Source organism: Astyanax mexicanus, chromosome 5, assembly GCF_023375975.1.
Source record: "Astyanax mexicanus isolate ESR-SI-001 chromosome 5, AstMex3_surface, whole genome shotgun sequence".
In the NCBI taxonomy this organism is placed as follows: Eukaryota; Metazoa; Chordata; class Actinopteri; order Characiformes; family Acestrorhamphidae; genus Astyanax; species Astyanax mexicanus.
In genome coordinates this window covers 29,817,908-29,830,596 of record NC_064412.1, presented here as the reverse complement: position 1 = coordinate 29,830,596, position 12,689 = coordinate 29,817,908, and the positions used below count along the sequence as shown (strand labels likewise).

Genomic DNA, 12,689 nt, shown 5'->3' with positions numbered 1-12,689 from the left:
TGAGAAAATGGTGCACTTGAGAAACTACCCTGTACTTTCCAGCAGGTCACGGCTCATCAGTTTATTAAAGCGCTACACTCTGTGTCCGAATGTATTCGGTTTTAGAAGCCTGGAGTAGCTTCACATGGGCCTTAAGTTACCATAATGCCCAGTTCTGAGCATATAGATGACCTACCAGACTTTATGTACTGTTGCAGAACGAATTAACCAACATCAGAACCTAGGTATATACATAAGGCATTATCGAGTGCAATAACACTCTTGATTTTAGAAGAAACACTGGATAAGCAGATGTCTACAAACATTTTGACTTAGTGTAAGCTGTTAGTATAAGCTAATGTTAATGTTATATATTATATTTAATCTGTGTGAACTGTTTAATCAACTAAGTTTAATGGTTTGCGGAACTGTCGCTTTAACATGTGCTGAGAAAGCTGGAGCTGCCCAAGGAATGTGTTCTTTTTGCCTCCGCTGGGGGTTTTATTCTGTTTTGTTAAAAGCTTGGAGAGGTGGAAACACTGGAGTGTTATTACATAATTTTAAAGAGTGCTGTTAGCTTGCTCGCTCCCTCGCTCTCTCTCAGCTCGGTTCAGCTGACATCATACCCATGCATTCTTTCTCTTCATTTTTTTTCCCTCTGTTCCTTTCCGTGTTCTTTTTTCCTTCCACAGTTTCTCAGGAGCTGCTTGTACAGACTGCTGAGGAACTGTAGGCTGTTATTCATTCTGGGCTGCTTTGGGACCAGTATAGCTGTCATGGGAGCATGTTTTGCAACCTTTTTTTATTAAAGAGGCAGAAAAGTGGGGTTAGAGTGCTAATGCAAAAATGTTAGTGGTCCCAATCTTTATAGCAGATTAGGATTCTATCCCCGGACTAGACAAGCCCACCACAATGCACTCTTTTAAAATAAGAGCTTCCAGTAGTTCTTGGATAGTTATTATCTATCAGAAAGAACCATGCTCGTAGTAGAGGTGTACAGTGACTGCGTAGTACCTTATAAATGCCCAAGATTTGTTTCTTTCAGGATTTGTGCGGTCATGAAAAACCTGGGAAAACTCATAAAATTTGAAAATAGCAATTTCCAGGCCTGGATAAGTTTTGGAAAAATAAAAATACCCAGAAAGTTTTGGAAGATTTTGCCTACTAATCTTTGTGTTTTCATTATTGACGAAAAAAAAACTATTTTGAGCTAACAAATTAAGCCCTACACAATGGAGCTCTCAGGATCTGACACATTTTATTATTGAAGATTGTGTGTCAACATTTTTATCAGATTAATTTTAGGCCACCTATAATCAATTTTAATTATAGTTTTAGTTTACATTTGTTTTATATACCATGTCTGCCACTGATGTTTTAAAATCGTATGGTCATGAAAAGTTGCCTTGAAGGCATGGAAAGTCATGAAAAAAATCACAAAAATGTGTTAAAAAGTGTATGAACCCTGTACTTGATTTAAAAGGTTTCCGCACTCACCTCACCTCTACTACACACATGATTCTTTATGGAAAAGTGGTTCTTCTATAGCACTGCTTTCTATTCTCTGCTTCCTCCTACAAATACCCCTTATATTCAGCTGTACACATGCATTTGTTAATAAACTGCAAGATTAGAAGCATCATCTAAAATGAAAGAAGTATAGTGACTGAGGCTGTAAAGTAAAATTAAAGGATTTTACACTAATATGACACTAATTACTCTCCACCTATGTTCCACAGTGTGCCCTGATTCTGAGTTCACTGTTTTAAGGTTTACCTAATAATGAGTTGATGTTGCTTGATTTGTTTGATTATGTGTGTTCACAGGAGTCGTATCGGCAGGTGATGAAGATGCGGCAGAAAGACCTGTGGAAGAGGCTGATGGTCAAGTTTAGAGGAGAGGAGGGACTGGACTATGGGGGTGTGGCCAGGTAACTGTAGCCAATATATCAGTACCTACTGAAAGCATTGTGTTAGTAACGTGCTATTTTTGCCCTACTTACTCATTTATTATTCCACTGCTATTTATTGTGAACTAAATCTTACAAAATTCACACATTTATAGTATATGTGTGTCGTCATATTCATCAGCATTTATGGAATGTCTGGAATTGATTTATTGATTCCTACTGTTTGTGCTGTTGTCTTCTGCAGGGAATGGCTGTATTTGTTATCCCACGAGATGCTGAATCCGTATTACGGCCTGTTCCAATACTCGCGTGATGACATATACACACTCCAGATTAACCCTGACTCTGCTGTCAACCCGGTGAGAGAGACACACACACACAAAGTCATCATGTCCCAAATACTTCTCTTATTTTATACAGTATATCTTCGCTATCACACAAAAACAAATGTCATTAACAGAATCATAGAAGTTGGCCAACAGTCAGTATTGAATGCTGCTTGATTTTGTACTGGAAATCACAGCCTTTGCTATTAAACACTTCCAGAAATTACTGTCGGTGAACATTGTGTAATTCACAGATGCAAGTTAAAGCTGTATCATGCAAAAAAGAAGCCATATATCAACCGGATAACTCCAGTAACACGACCATTTTCTCTGTTCCAAAGATGATTCACATCCCTTTGCCATGGGCATGCTACAACTACAAATCTACAAACAGCCCTAGCAAAATCACTTTAACGTGTGTGCTTGTGTGTATGCGTATCCTGCAGGAGCACCTGTCCTATTTCCACTTTGTGGGCCGGATTATGGGCATGGCAGTGTTCCACGGACACTATATCGACGGGGGTTTCACTTTGCCCTTCTATAAGCAGCTGCTTGGTAAACCCATCACCCTGGAAGACATGGAGTCTGTGGACCCGGACCTGCACAACAGCCTGGTCTGGATACTGTGAGTGATTCTCAATATGGATTTTGAAATTGCCTAGTGTCAGGGTTTATTCTTCAGTGTTACGTTTACTAAGAAATGTATAATTTGATTGCACCAGAACTTGAAGTAGCTTAATCAGGAATTGGTAATTCTTGCTTCTGTGCTCCCACTACAGTCGGGATGTGTCATTCGCATTTTGAGCCAGTTTGAGTACGCTCTTTTCACATGCATTTCTGGGCAAGCTGAGAGATACAGAACTGACCCTGAAAGTAAAAGAAGCATGTGTAATGAGGTGGTAGAATAAAATTAACATGATTTTAAACATATGACTCTGGGTACATTCATTGGGTGATAATGATTTTAAAACAGTTTGCTGCTTTATTATACACACACACGCACAATGCTGACATTCTCTTTGGTTTTGGACAGGGAAAATGACATCACAGGAGTGTTGGACCATACGTTTTGTGTGGAGCACAGTGCCTACGGTCAGATCATTCAGCATGAACTCAAACCCAATGGCAAGACCATCCCTGTCTCTGAGGAGACCAAGAAGGAGTATGTTAGGTAAGAGGAATACAACCACACACAGGTGAAAAGTAGGTGAAAAGTGGCCCAAATCTGATTTTGTTTTTACATTTATTTCAGACTGTTCACTCAATCTTTTTATAATGTGACCTGTCTCTGACATCTGACTAAACGGTTTGCACTTTATAAGTGACACACATGCACAACAGAGCAGTGCTTCACGTTAAGTTTCACTTTAAACCCAGCCAGCTACATTAAACTAAAGGCTTGTTGTCATCAGCCCTGCTTTATTTTCAAGCCTGCTTATCCCACCTTATTCATTACAACATTGCCTTTGCTTTAATGAAGCATCTGTCGAACTCAGTGCCAATATTTGATTCCATTTTTTGTCATTGAGCTTTTTGGGTGAATGCAGAATTTTTTTGAGCTGTGTAGCAGCTGAGATTTGGGGTGAATCCCATTTCTCCCCTTGGCCCTACCCCTTACCCCTACCCCTCTGTTTTGCGTGTGCACGTCAAGGGGTAGGGGTGTCCCGATTCCTGTTAGGATGAAGTGGTAGGGGTAAGGGGTAGGGCTAGTTAGCCCTTCAAACGGAGATTTTCCAGACCCACACTTCGTACCGAGGGGTATGAGAATGACTGGCAAGATGGCGGAACAAGCGACCAAAGAAAGTATTTTCCATGTTAAAAATTACGATTAGCACTGTATTACCTTAGTTTATTGTGTAGTTTTGATGTTTTATGGCTGAATTCTTCGTAACAAGCATAAAAAGTTCGCTAGTAGTTCGTTTCGGTAGCTAGCTAGCTAGCTAGCTAGCTAGCTAGCTAGCTGACTTTCCTGTTCCACCTTAAATGGTGCAACAGACGGCAGGCGCTACCGCATTTAAGGCGGAACGGAAAAAAATAAATCAAATAAAAAATTATCAGAGCTAATTTCAGCTCCCCATCACAGAGGAATTAAGGAATGGACAATATTAATTAATTTCTGCACCTCCTGCCCCCTTTCTGTACACATACAATGCCCTAAAGTTAACTAGTTAACCAGCAGCTAGGCTACTGAACTTTAGCGCTCCACTGCTATCATCACATCAGCCCAGCAGGGTCACCTACACACCACCGCTAGTAGCCTGGTCATAAATCAGTGCTATTTATTTATGTATTTATTGTTCATTGACAAACGTCATTGTGATATACCAGTGATTCCTCTGTCACTGAGGACCCATATTCTTGCACATTATATTGTTTTTGTAACACATTACCTGCTCCAGGACCAATGTTGGGAACCAGTGTGATATACAATTTCTAGTATATTATGGAGGCTATTTTCAATAAGATTCACCTTTCACCGGGTGCTTGAAGGGTTGTCCCAATTCCTAGGGGTAGGATTTTACCCCTTCCCCTTGTAACTCCGTTCCAAGGGGAAGGATTACACTCGAAAAGAAGGGGTAGGGGTAAGGGGTAGGGCCAAGGGGAGAAATGGGATTCACCCTACGGCTGAACCAGCCTGCTTCTAGCTTCCATAGCTTCTGCTCCGTCGTCGTCGCCGTCATCGTTGTACTTAAACTGAAACCAAAACCTAAACCTAAACTTAAACTTACACCTAAACTTAAACTTAAACTTACACCTAAACTTAAACTTAAACTTACACCTAAACTTAAACTTAAACTAAACTTAAACCTTAACTTAAACCTAAACTTAAACCTAAATTTAAACTTAAACTAAACTTAAACCTAAACTTAAACTTAAACTAAACTTAAACTAAACTTAAACCTAAACTTAAACTTAAACCTTAACTTAAACTAAACTTAAACTTACACCTAAACTTAAACCTAAACCTAAACTTAAACCTAAAACTAAAACCAAAACTTAGTTAAACCTAAACTTCAACTTCAACTTAAACTAAACTTAAACTTACACCTAAACTTAAACTAAAACCAAAACCTAAACTTAAACCTAAACTTAAACCTAAACTTCAACTTAAACTTCAACTTAAAACAATGACTACTTTAATTTTACGTGTTTCTTTAATCTCTAATGACACAAATTGATCATTTTTATGTTTACTACTGAAAATATAACCTGTTTTAGGTTTTCTGATTCTGCTTGACAATTCAGGGCTGATAGTTAGTCAGTGAGATTTACAGAGCGATACAGTGCTAACCAGTAGTTTCTTCGTAGTTGTTTTTTGTAGGCTTTGTTCTGGGTATGACCATCTTTATTTAGCTATCTCTCAGTAGGCCGTGCTTTATCTGCACTGTTCTAAATTTCCTCTTTAAACTGAGTTTTAACTGGACTCTCCCGTACGGTTTATTTGTAGGCTGTACGTGAACTGGCGTTTCCTGCATGGAATTGAGGCTCAGTTCCTGGCTCTGCAGAAGGGCTTTAACGAGGTCATTCCACAGCACCTGCTCAAAGCCTTTGACGAGAAGGAGCTGGAGGTACAGTCTAATAATAATTGTGGTCGTATGGCAGAGTATCAGGGTTTAAGTGGAGTTAACGTCTCTCCTTTTTCCTGCAGCTGATTGTGTGCGGTCTGGGGAAGATTGACATTCACGACTGGCGGGCGAACACGCGGCTGAAGCACTGCACGGCCGACAGCAACGTGGTGAAGTGGTTCTGGAAGGCAGTGGAGACGTTTGATGAGGAAAGACGAGCGAGGCTGCTACAGTTTGTCACCGGCTCCTCCAGAGTGCCTCTGCAGGGCTTCAAAGCCTTACAGGGTAAAAACATCTTCCACACACACTGCTGGTTACTGCAGTAACTGCACAACACCATTCATACCCACACACCACAGTAATCGTACAGTGAAATGCCAGAAGTCGTTGAACAGCAGTAAGTAAATTGATCTAAATGTCTTAGTTCAGGGACGGCTTGGGAACATCCGCACTTGTATATGTTGTGATGTGTTATCTTGTGAGAGAGGTTGAACACTGGCCAGACAAAGTGACATGAATTATAGGAGTTAGAGTGAGACCTGATAGTGGGTGCAGATAGATGGGACGTTCCACTCCTGAAGTTGGGGGCATTTAACATTCCATGGTGGTCCACAGTGTCACGTGTGTCAGGAATTAGTCATGGAAGACATTACCATCTACTGTGCTATCCACTGTGGGTGGTAATGCTCGTAACTGTCAGCCTCTGGCTAAAATTGTCCTTAAAAACAGACAGTAAAGTGAATCTGGCGCATTTCCCGCAGGTCAGTTCACCATTCTTTAGACAAAAACCATGAAACATGATAGGAGTATTATATACTTTTATTATTTTAATTACAATTTAATAGTTACTGTGGTAACCACACAAATGTGGACTATAATAAACTGTCCTTTTTTGTTTGTATTATGTTTAGATTTTGCTGATTTAATGATTGTCCTGCTGATTTAGGTGCAGCAGGACCCAGACAGTTCACCATCCATCAAATTGATGCCAGCACCAACAACCTGCCGAAAGCCCACACATGGTAAGACCCCCCCCCCTCTCATATACAGCTTAAAAAAAAATAGACAGCACTTCAGTTTCTGAATTAGTTTCTCTGATTTTGCTATTTGTAGGTAATGTTTGAGTAAAATTGAGTAAAATAACATTGTTATTTATCCTTTAAACTATTTCAAATTAAAAATATTGTTTTTAGAGCATTTAATTGCAAAAAAAATTGAAATTGCTAAAATAACAAAAAAAGATGCAGAGCTGTCAGACCTCAAATAATGAAATAATAATAATAAAGAAATCAAGTTCATATTCATAAAGTTCATAAGAGTTCAGAAATTGATATTTGGTGGAATATCCCTGGTTTTTAATCATAGTTTTCATGAATCTTGGCATGTTTTCCTACACCAGTCTTACACACTGCTTTTGGATAATTTATTCCACTCCTAGTGCAAAAATGTTCAGTTTAGTTTAATGGCTTGTGATAATCTATTTTCTTAATTACATTCCAGAGGTTTTCACTTTGGTAAAATAAAAAAAACTCATTATTTTTAAGTGGTCTCTCATTTTATATATATATATATATGTTTTCTTTACAGCTATCTTAACAATGACCTGTATTACTCTCCTAACTTCTCTTCAATATATTCACTGCTGAAACTGTGAAACTGAGTCCAATGTTAAACTGAGCTAAAGGGGTTGCCATGGGTCAGCCAGACCTGACTCTTTCTCAACCAGTTTTCTCAAGTTTCTGAGAGACCTCTCTCTCTCTCTCTCTCTCACACACACAGGATTTTCCATTTCATATTAGTGACCGGCAAAAATAAAGGGACAAAAATTGTAATATATACAATAATCAGGCTCACACAACTACCCAGTGAATCATTTATTATGTGTCAGAATAAATATATATATATATATATATGATTTTAGCAGTTATTACTTTGACATTTGACATTCTCTCTGCCTGCTTCTCTCTCTCCATAGTTTTAACCGCGTAGACATTCCTCCCTACGAGAGCTACGACAAACTGTACGACAAGCTGCTGACCGCCATCGAGGAAACGTGCGGCTTCGCCGTGGAGTGACCAACTGCATCTAGAGGGAGTGACCTGCTCTGGACAGAAGTCACCTGGACAGATTTATGGTCGTCCAGCAGTGGCACGAGTTTAAATCAGAGGCTCGGGTGTGCAAATACAGCCAGAAGAGGGAAAAGTACGGACTCCCATGCAGAAAGACTTTTTGTTTTAGTAGTTTTTTTTTTTTTTTAAACACCATTTTTCCCATATTTTGTTTGTCTTCTGTCTGCTGCTACGAAGCATTTTCGAAGAAGTCTTCTTAAAAATCCTGAAATCTTCTTTCAACCGGGATCCATTCAGTATATTTATTCACGTTCATATATTCAGGACTGGTAAAGTGATGCAATGAATCCAGATTTGTGGACTTTTGACTTTTGAGTTTTTGAAAGCCACAAATGTCATACTGAGACAGGATTTTGCCGCCCTCGTGTAATGTGCAAAGGCCCTAGCCTGTACTAAAGGTGTCTTACCCAGCATAGCATAGCATAACATAGCATAACATAGCATAGCATAGCAGATCTGTGAGATAAAGATCTGGAGAAGTTGGCCAGACCACAGCACTGCACTGTTTAGTGCTTTGACTCACCAGCTTTCTATTAAACCAGTCATACAGACCTTTTAAAACAGGTGAAATACTAAGCTGTGAAGCGATGTGGCTTTGTAGAACTGAATACATGTATGTTGGATCATCAACTGTTGGAGGTAATCCTGTAAAATTGGACACACATACTGATATAATATGCATAGACACACTATATCAGTGGTAGATGCACAGGCTAGAGGTATAAACCTTACAGAACTTTCATGCAGTGAGGATGATGGAGCTCCATTCAGTACCTTTAAAATGAGTTGAAGTGGCAGAACTGAAGAATCTTCAAACAAACTTCAGTACCTGTCTTCAGTGCTAATACTTATATAGGGCTGAATGCAATATGCAATCAAATACTCCTCACTGCAATGGTCCAACAATAAGCGAGAAAGCCTTGCCAGAAGAGCTGGGGCTATTACTGCAGCATAGGGGACATAAACCTTCTATTCATCCCAGAGACCGTGACCACAGCTGGCATTAACATGCATTCTGAGTGATCTTATCAGGAGTTGGCAGCACAAAGTACAGATTTAAATAGGGTACTCAAGAGTATCTCAATGATTGCTAAAACAACCCCAGTGACACATATGACCACATTATTATTGTAGTGTAAATACTGCAGCATCTCTATGCACCTCCGGCTCCAGCCTAACCAGCTGCCTAACCAGACACACACCAGACAATAATTGCAAAGCTGCACTGTCCACCGTCCGACAGGGTTAGCTGAGCATGCTACAATGCCATGTTAATAGCTAATGAGGATACCCTTGGTTGGTGCGCAGGCAAAACTAGCTGCTTAATCCTGATTATGGCTGAGGATTCCGTCCCAGGAAAACTGAAGATCTCTTACAGTAATTGGCCCCTCCTCCAGCGGAAATTACGTGATTTTACTGTGATACTCTAAGCAAGGTGATGTATAGCAATTGTTTTAAACCAAATTTTAGAAAAACTATCATAGTAAGAAAACATACTGTCTCTATTTCACTATTTACAGCTCTGAAAAAAATTAAAACCACTTCAGTTTCTGAATCAGTTTCTCTGATTTTGCTATTTATAGGTATATGTTTGAGTAAAATGAACATTGTTGTTTTATTCTATGAACTGCAGACATTTTTCCTAAGTACAAATACAAATATACCAATGTCTTCCAGATCTATTTTTTTTTAGCAAAAGGAGAAATAGCTGAAATAACAAAAAAAGTTCACAAATCAATAATTAACCCTGGTTTTCACTCACAGTTTTTAGGAATCTTGGCATGTTCTCCTCCATCGGTTTTACATACTGCTTTTGGGTAATTTTATGCCACTCCTGGTGCAAAAATTCAAGCAGTTCAACTTGGTTTGATGGCTTGTGATCATCTATCTTCCTCTCAATTATATTCCAGATTATTTCAATTTGGTAAAATCAAAGAAACTCATAATTTTTAAGTGGTCTCTTATTTTTTTTCCAGAGCTGTGTAAAATCTAAGTAAAAGAAATATGAGCTTTTTATGCAGTTATATCAGTGGGATCTAAGTTCAGAATACAACACTGCTGTCTAGTGGGCAAACCACTGTCTGCCAACAATCTTTGCATGTAAACTAATAATCAAAAATCAATACAGTATTGCAACAGTAGATATCTTAATATATCGATATTTGCTTACACCCCTAAAACAGGGCTCTAGATTTCATAAAAAAGGTTAATCATAAGTAGGTGTCTACAAACTTTTGGACACATAATGATAAAGCCATAATTGTAGCAGGGACCTTTACAAGTTTCTGAGGTATTATGTTGCCTCCTGCCACCAGCTGAATCAAAATTATGTAGGAGTGTAGTAAATGAAAGCAGTAGAGACAAGGGATCCTGATCTCAAATCACCTTCACGCCATTTTTTGGTCATGTCCATCAGGAAAGGCAAAAGATCACACTGGAGGAGCCTGTTGAGGATCTTGCCATTATAAGAAGCCCAGGTCTTTGGCTGGAGAGCACTTTAGAAGCTTTTGGGTGAGGAACATTAGCTGAGGATGCACCCCGCTCAATTCCTTATGCATAGGGCTCGTCATTTTGAAGATGTCTTTTGTATTTCGCTTAACTGTTTCAGGATTTAATCTCAGGTCATGTTTAGGTTAATCTCGCTTTTTAAGTGTGACTGGTCATAAAGAGTTTTTTGCTGCATGTTCCCAGCTTTTGTTTTATTAAGGCTTTGATACAGTAGACCAGCATGCTGACTGCTTCCCACCAGTGTCAATTTGTTGTTTGTGTCTTTTAAAAGCTGGGCATTATGCAAAAGATCACTTGCGCCCTGATTTTTCCAGTGCAACAAAAGTTTTCACTCATTTATTTGTTTCAATTTTAGTGAAAACAGCCATTAAAAACTGAAGACCTGTGTCCTTTTTTTCCCCTATTTTTATTGAATCGGCTGTATTTTGGCAAAAAATGCACAAAGCTATGCAGAGATCCAGGCTTCCAGGAGTTTCCTGAACTAGAGTTTTGTTTTCAATAAAATGGAACCCATAACAACAGGGGTGATAGCGTTCCGGCGCTGCGCCGGAAATCCGGCGTAGCGTGGCTCCTACAAAAAGCCCCTAGCCCCTAACCCCTTTCAGGCAGAAAACTGCTGAAAGTCTAAACTTAGTATCTCCATCTGAAAACCTGAAATTGAGTTTCTAATATAAATCAAGTAGTTGTAAAAGATCCAGAACACATTCATTGATGTTAAGTTCTAGACTCTGGGGAATTCAGTCTGCTGTTCTAGAAACAGTTTGGTTTGCTTTTCTCAGTGAGGGCTAATTTAGGTAGCTCCACATTCTTTCAGATGCACAGTATTGGGTATCCTTGAATGAAGTTAATACAAGAAGAATGTTGTGGGTACAGGACAAGTGTATATGTTCAGTGTAGTAGTAATTAGCTGGGAAATAATCAGGTTATACTGCACCTGAACATCCATTTAGCTCAAACATGCAGAGTATATATGGCAGTTGGTTCGGATTGAGGTTCTCAAAGCAAACTCACCGCTCCAGAGTTTGTTTCCAGTAACAAATCAGAAACTAGTATTTAAAGGCTGTTTTCCCTGGAAATGTAACATAGGGTGCTCTCACCTGTTTTCAGTCCAGTATATGACCAATAATAGTGAAAGTGTTTTGTTTTGTTTTTTTATCATTGATGAGTGCATTTGAGTTTGTTTACTGTTTGTGCTCTTCTGATGAAATCACGATAAAGTTAATTATACTCTTAATGGTGCTTTTAAAGTGGCAAAAAAAGCTTTAAAGACTTTTTAAAATGTACATTTTTTAAATCTCAGTTTCTCAACGACTGGCTTCCTTCTATTGGTACACAAATATAACAAAGATAAGATTAGCATTAACTTACTGACGTTACACATCTCACACACAATCATGTTTAATATATAACTCATACCAGGCTTTTCTAGCATGTTCCACCTGCAGAACTACAGCATATAATCTTCCCGCCCTGCCGGTGTGCCGTGATGTATGAAACAGTACTGCAGCGAGTGTGAATGCCTCCTGTTGCCCGTGTTTCAGAGTGTACGGAGTGTGTGCACATTTTAGTCAAGTGTAAATAAGCTTGTTAAAGTCGCTGGATTCATTTTGTCTGTCATTGGTGAAAAGTGTATTTATTGTCACGGCTGTTCTGTGAGCTTGTACATAAAAACAAAAACACCCATGCCTTCAAAACATGAGCAATAAAGTCAGCTCTCGGCTGCAATCAGCAGCTTCTGCTTTCATAGACAATGACATGAGTGTGATTTCTTCTCACGTGCTCTCTTGTTGTGTTACAGTATTGTGCAAAAGACACAATGTTTAATTAATGTTTGGTTCAAAACAGGCTGTAAACCCATAAAAGTCCAGACCCATTGGTATTGATACCAATTTCAAAACTGACTCAGATAATACATTCAGTGAGTTCATTAATGTTTTTTTATTAATACTATTTTAGTAATTGTAGTTAAATATGTCATGTAGCAAATGAACACAGTGATATTTGAGAAGTGAAACGAAGTTTATGTGCAAGTAAGTGTGCAATAATTCTTTAAACAAAATTAGGCAGGTGCAAAAATTTGAGCACCCTTGTCATTTTATTGATTTAAATACCTTCAGCACTAATTATTGGAACATAAATCCTGTTTGGTAAGCTCATTGAAAGGGTAAAAGTGGCCAATTGCAAGTTTTTCCTCCTCTTAGCATCTTCTCTCTAGGAATCTTGTTCAAGTTGAGGATCACATGGATTTCAGTCAATAGCTTCACTTCACTTC

At 38.8% G+C, this 12,689-nt stretch overlaps 1 protein-coding gene across 2 annotated transcripts in view; it reads left to right on the top strand.

Annotated features, from left to right (window-relative positions):
• LOC103046280 (E3 ubiquitin-protein ligase SMURF2) overlaps nucleotides 1-12,171 on the top strand; it is a 61,095-nt gene extending 48,924 nt beyond the window's left edge. For both annotated transcript variants that reach the window (XM_007252131.3, XM_022675594.2), the window contains exons 13-20: nucleotides 1,806-1,909; nucleotides 2,133-2,247; nucleotides 2,661-2,839; nucleotides 3,248-3,385; nucleotides 5,663-5,783; nucleotides 5,864-6,065; nucleotides 6,727-6,802; nucleotides 7,756-12,171. In XM_007252131.3, coding sequence (XP_007252193.1) covers nucleotides 1,806-1,909; nucleotides 2,133-2,247; nucleotides 2,661-2,839; nucleotides 3,248-3,385; nucleotides 5,663-5,783; nucleotides 5,864-6,065; nucleotides 6,727-6,802; nucleotides 7,756-7,855 — 1,035 coding nt within the window. In that variant the 3' untranslated portion in view covers nucleotides 7,856-12,171. The remainder of the gene's footprint in view (nucleotides 1-1,805; nucleotides 1,910-2,132; nucleotides 2,248-2,660; nucleotides 2,840-3,247; nucleotides 3,386-5,662; nucleotides 5,784-5,863; nucleotides 6,066-6,726; nucleotides 6,803-7,755) is intronic.
• The last annotated feature ends 518 nt before the right edge of the window (nucleotides 12,172-12,689 follow it).